Raw genomic sequence first — 6,000 nt, forward strand, 5'->3', positions numbered from 1 at the left:
GCTGTAGCACAAGGATGTCCGTAAAAATAAAAGAGTTTCTATATTCGACAAATACAAAAAAAAAAACATTAAACAGAAATGAATAAAACAAGGTCAGTAATCAGTGTGATGGATTTTTAATTTAAATATAGCGTACAGTGTATAGTGTGTGTGTAGATGTATGAGAGAACGAAACAAATGAATTTTTTCAGGTCTCACACCTGCTTCTTTTTTCACAGTTTTTTCTTTTTATATGAACAACCCTCTTTTACATCATATGCCTCTTTTCTTCTGGGTATTGTCCTGTAAGATTTTTTTTCGTTGGAATAATAACTATGAAATAAATAAAATCTGATTAAAATCTGAAATAAGATCTGAGTAACATTCTGTTACTAATTTTCTGTACAAAATGTGCGTAGAATTTTCAGGTTTCTATAATAATGTTATTAAATATGTTGATATATCTGTATATTTTCAGTTAAGAGAGAGAAATCAGTCTCCTGCTGTGAAACTCAGCCTAACACCACAGATCGGGCTTTTACAGGATCATCTAAATATCTACATCCTGTTCTCTAACATAACTGACTGTGAACTTCTTGGTGCGATTGTGGATCAGGTGACTTGGTGAACTTAGAGTATTATGCTGTTAACGATGCGGAGGGTCAAAGGTCACGTTTATTCACAGATGGAGGGATTTTTAGCTTCAATTTCACGATTCGAAGGTTTTTCTACAGATTTTCTGCACAAACTGAGTTCAGCAAAACACACACACACACACACACACACACACTCACATCCTCGTCCCTCTCCAGCTCCAGCCCCATCTCCCGCAGGTTGGTCTCGAACTCCTCACGGCGGAAGTGCTTGTCATCATCATGGTGATCGACGACACCCGGTTCAGGATCGCGTACTCGCCGTAAGCTGCGCGTGAACTTATTATCTGTGAGACGGGACGACTGGCGCCGCGAGCTGCCGGGCTTTTTGACCTGGTAGGTGAGGACGTAATCCACGCGCCGCTCTCCGTCTTGGAAGTACAAACCATAACGACACCGTGAGCTCTCATTCGGAGTTAGAGAGTTCAGGAGCTGCAGAGAGAGAGAGAGAGAGAGAGAGAGAGAGAGCAGGCACAGACATCAGTGTGTGTGTGAGGAGTGTAAATCACTGTTTTCATCTGTTTTGTATCTAAAACTTAAAAAGTCCACATTTGTTTCATTAGCAAGTTAGTTTTAATCTCAGAGCTCCTCCGTTTAAATGTCAAAAAAAAAAAAACCTCACTAAAGGCTGTGTTGAGTTTGGGGTTCTAAGATGATGAAACCCCCCATAGATGTGATCCTTTGGTGATTCAGTACATTCAGGTGGTCAGGTGACGTCATTTTATTGCCCCATGACGTTACTGAGTCTAGACCTGAGTAACTGATCAACCCCAGATCATAACACTGTCTCCAGAGGCTTGTACAGTGGACACTATGCATGATGGGAGCATCGCTTCATGTCCTTCCCTTCTCACCCTGACACGCCCATCACTCTGGGATAGGCTCAGTCTGGACTCATCAGGTCACATGACCTTTTTCTGCTTTATTTTTCTGATGAGTCTCACTAACAAGTGGTTTTCTTATGGACACATCGATATTTAGTCCCAGTGTCCCATGTGTTCTTAACCCAGTTATTTATTGTCTTTACTCGATGCAGGACAATAATTTAACCCATCTGAAATCTTTTTGTGTGTATGTACAGGTGTATACACAAACCCGATTGAAGAAACCCTTCCTGAATACAGTCGTGCCATCGCGCACAGAAACATGACAATACATAAAGATATATTTTTAATGTAACTTAATAACTTTTCTTGATTCATGCACCAGATTGAAATGTGACCCAAACAGTCATAGCTGTTCTGGTTAGTTCAGGTAGAATATAAGCGATCCGTTCACTAATTATACCTAGAACATACACAATGAACAAAGATTCACTGCTTATTGATAAATACACCAACGACCAGCTCGTAAATGAAAAACAGTAAACTCTATGGAAAACAGAAGATGTCTCTGGGGCTTATTGTTATGAGATTGCGATTGGGATTACGCTACTGGACAATCCCTCCAAGTCAAAGGTAATGAAGGCAAACGCGAGAAACTTTTATCACAGCAAGGAGATATCAGATTTCTGTTTTTTTTTATTCTTTAATCCCAGTGTTAATCCCAGCAATATATAACCTGATCCGGATCATCTCAACCACACGGAACACATTCTCTTTTAAAGTGTAGAACAGCAAATCCTGCTTAAAAAACATTTAAAACCTTTTAAAACCCCTGATTAGCTGTAGACTGACACAAAACCTATTTCATCCTAAATCCGTGTTCATCTGCAGTGTAAACGTTACGCAATGTGCCGGTCTCACGCAGGTGAACAAAATCACCAAAAAAGGACGAATCAACAGCAACTCCTCTGTCTGTTCTGCAGGAGGAGAACGATCCGCACGCCGTGACACAGGCGAAATGAATGGGTTTGATATTTATCAGATCTGTCTAAACGTCCTGGCTGAAACATAAACCAGCGCCATCAGCGTCACACTCACTTGAAATTTGCCATGAAAAATCACATCCTTTAAGAAATGTCTTTTCTTGGCAGAGTCGCTCTGTTCCTCAGCCATCTTCACTTCTCCTGTCCTGAGATGCTTTAACTCCATGTCCTGCTATTAACCCAACGTCTATTAACACACACACACACACACACATCGCACACTTGAAGTCATACAGCGAGTCTAAATTCTCGGCCTGCTACTTGAGAAGAGTGCGAGATGCCAGGAGCTAATATTAGACAAAACTATAAAGCTTAATGTCCAGATCTTCAAAGCACGCTCTCATTACCGCTAACTCGCGCTCCGGCAAACACACACTCTCACAAGTCAGGTTAAGCTCAAACACACGACCGGAACAAGTTCTCGAGATGTTTCTTTAGCGTTTTCGAGCAGCAGGTTAACAGAGAAAGACTGGAAACACGGCCAAGTTCAAGCGGAACAGTGTGTTAGTATCATCCGTCACTGTGAGAAGACGCAGAGCCGCATTCATTCACCCACAAAACTTTTTATTCTCCTCACGTGCACTTGAAACATTCGTGTGCTGTCACTTCGGGAAGATAAACACATTTACAAACTACAATACACACCCTGCTAACCGAGCAAATTATAAATGATGGATTGCTTCATGCAGTTTGTTTTAGCCAGCGATAACAACAACCTCAAAATCAACCAGAACAGATCGACATATCATATCGATTGGGGTTTTATTATTTCTATACTTTATATGTTATTTCCATATAGATGATAACTATCACTGCTATGTCACTAATGTGACGGCTGCTAACACATCCTTCTGCAGGTGAGAGCTGGAAGCATCGGTAGCGGATCCACACCAGCTCCATAACCCTACCTTTGCCCTTCCCTTAGACGGGGGACGAATTCGACACTTTCTTCGATGAATAGATCTGACGTGTCCTCCTCCCTGTTCCTAGCCTGCGCCTCCGGATAATCTGCAGATTATATTGTCCAGCAAACCCATAACCTTCCCATGGTCTCCCGCGATGCATCAGCCCGTCCCACCAGGTCCCTGTCCTTCATCTATTCAGTCCAAAACAACTCTGTGATATTGTGTTGTAAATCAACTAGATTAAAGTAAAGTAAAGTGAAAAGTTCAAACTGAAGAAACTCATTTCAGATACAGTAGGCATCAGCATTTACCTGGATCACTTCCCTTTTTTATTTCTAAAAACTGAATTTCTTACTAAAGTACTTGAACCTACTGACCTCCACAGTCAGCTGTCTCAGACTTTACTCGAAAAAAAAACCTTCGTGATGTTCAGCAGACTGTCCTTAAAGTGGCGCACTCCATAGAAACGGGCCTAATGACTACTACTAGGAAAACTTCCTAGATAGAAAGATAGATAAATAGATAGATAGACAGATCACAAAAGTTAGTACACCCCTCTAATTCCAGCAAACATTTTAGGATATCTTCTCAAAGGACAAAACTGTATACTGTATATATATATATATATATATATGTGTGTGTGTGTGTGTGTGTGTATTTGGATATTTTTTTAAGTAGTCAATGTGCCTCTTGTATAACAGTACAGATTTACTGTCCTCTGAAAATAACTCAACATACAGCCATTATTGTCAAAATAGCCAGCAACTAAAGTTAGTACACCCTAAGTGATAACAGCTGTACATCTTTAACCATGCAAAGTCAGACGACCTATTCATCAAGTCCATGTGTTTGTCAGTGGCCGAGTATGTCTCCAGACCTGAACCCTGTAGAGCACCTGTGGAGCGTCCTCCGCAGTGGACGGTGGTGAAGCGCCGTGTGTTTGACATCCAGTAACTCCGTGATGTCATTATGAGGGCCAGGGGTAGCTTAGTGGTTAAGGCATTGGACTACGGTTTCGGAAGATCCCAGGTTCAAACCCCACAAGCACCAAGTGGGCCCTTGAGCGCGGCCCTTAACCCTCAACTGCTGAGATGTATAATGAGATAAAAATGTAAGTCGCTCTGGATAAAAAAAGCGTCTGCCAAATGCCTAAATGTAAATTATGGAGGAGTGGAAGAGGGTCCCAGTAACAACATGTGCAGCTCTGGTGAAGTCCAGGCCCAGGAGGATTAAGGCTGTGATAGATAACGACGGTGCTCACACAAAATTTTAACACAGTTTTTTTGTTATGTTCACTTAGGGTGGACTTATTTTAGACAATAAAGTCTGTATGTTGAGTTATTCTTAGAGGACAGTGAATCTGTACTGCTGTACAAGCTGCACATTGACTACTCTAAAGCAGATCCAGTGTTCATTTCTATAGTATCGTGCCTTGAGAAGATATAATAAAGTGGTGGCTGAAATGTAAGGGGTGAGGTTAATCCTTGGAGATGCACCTCCATGTCAGGTTCTTGTGAGGTCCCAGGAGAAGTCTCAGATCATACTTATGCACAAACTGTGTGCAACTAACCTGACTCCTTAATAATAGCAGTTGCATTAGAAAGACTCATTTTATTCCGATGCACAGAAGACACAAGGCAGATGATTGTTCTGTCACTTTCATTTTAAACACTACTGAAAAAACACGGTCTGGATTGAGTGTTCCTAGGCTTCATGTTAAACCGCCTCTTGTATGGTGTTGAGTTTGAGATGTAACCGAAGGTCTCCATAGAGTTGTAACCATCAACATCATCATCACTTAACAGTCAAGGATAAAATGCAACTATGTAGCGCTCACAAACAAGTGAACCAGTGTGAGGTTTCCCGTGAGAGAACATCATACTGTACCTGCTGTGACGGTTCCATTAAAGACTGAACTGTACCCACTGTACCCACTGTACCCACCGTACCCAGAAAACAGAACGGGGCTTGCTGTGAGACAAACAAAAGGACACAAGCGCTTCTATTTAACCCTCCGCTGATTATGTAACTGCGTGACACACATCCGGGGATGATATATTTTTAGAGAAAGGATTTGAAAACACACAGCGAGAAAACAAAACCAGACATGGCCTTGTGCACAGCGGGTCCTCCCAGTGGGAGCCGAGTGTCACCACATCCCTCACAGAAAGGCAGAGCAAAGTTCACTTCTCCTAGGAAACATAAGGATGTGGTAAGTTGGGACCCCCCCCCCCCCCCCCGCCCCCCCACCACCACTTCCTCACTGTGATGGACTGAGACAAGCTCAGGCTTTTAAACACTCGAAAAGTTTATACAGTGTTTGTCCTGATGTTCAGGAAACTGTCCTGAAGTTTAAAATTTAATTAATTAAATGATTTCTGATTTTCTTTTTTTTTTTTTTCTGACTGCAAACTTTTGAAACTATTTAACTGCAAATGTTTCCTTACAATCCAGCTGGGATCATGTTATTGTTTTTAAAATTGGTTTATTAATTATTATCATAAATTATTTTATATAATTCTTATAAATAACTAATTATTACTTTTTAATTACATTTTTATTACTTATTTTTTTAAGAAATAAATAAAAACACTTA

At 41.0% G+C, this 6,000-nt stretch overlaps 1 protein-coding gene across 2 annotated transcripts in view; it reads right to left on the reverse strand.

The window, feature by feature from the left end:
• Positions 1 to 6,000, reverse strand: part of LOC128531649 (anoctamin-1) — a 47,870-nt gene that overhangs the window by 32,432 nt on the left and 9,438 nt on the right. Inside the window, exons 1-2 of one of the 2 annotated variants that reach the window (XM_053505692.1) lie at positions 2,555 to 2,669; positions 774 to 1,064 (exon numbers count right to left, since the gene is read on the reverse strand). In XM_053505692.1, coding sequence (XP_053361667.1) covers positions 774 to 1,064; positions 2,555 to 2,665 — 402 coding nt within the window. In that variant the 5' untranslated portion in view covers positions 2,666 to 2,669. Of the gene's footprint in view, positions 1 to 773; positions 1,065 to 2,554; positions 2,670 to 6,000 lie in introns of those variants that run through there. The other variant, XM_053505693.1, reaches the window with a different exon arrangement.

The sequence above is a fragment of the Clarias gariepinus genome, chromosome 10, assembly GCF_024256425.1.
Source record: "Clarias gariepinus isolate MV-2021 ecotype Netherlands chromosome 10, CGAR_prim_01v2, whole genome shotgun sequence".
Classification (NCBI taxonomy): domain Eukaryota; kingdom Metazoa; phylum Chordata; class Actinopteri; order Siluriformes; family Clariidae; genus Clarias; species Clarias gariepinus.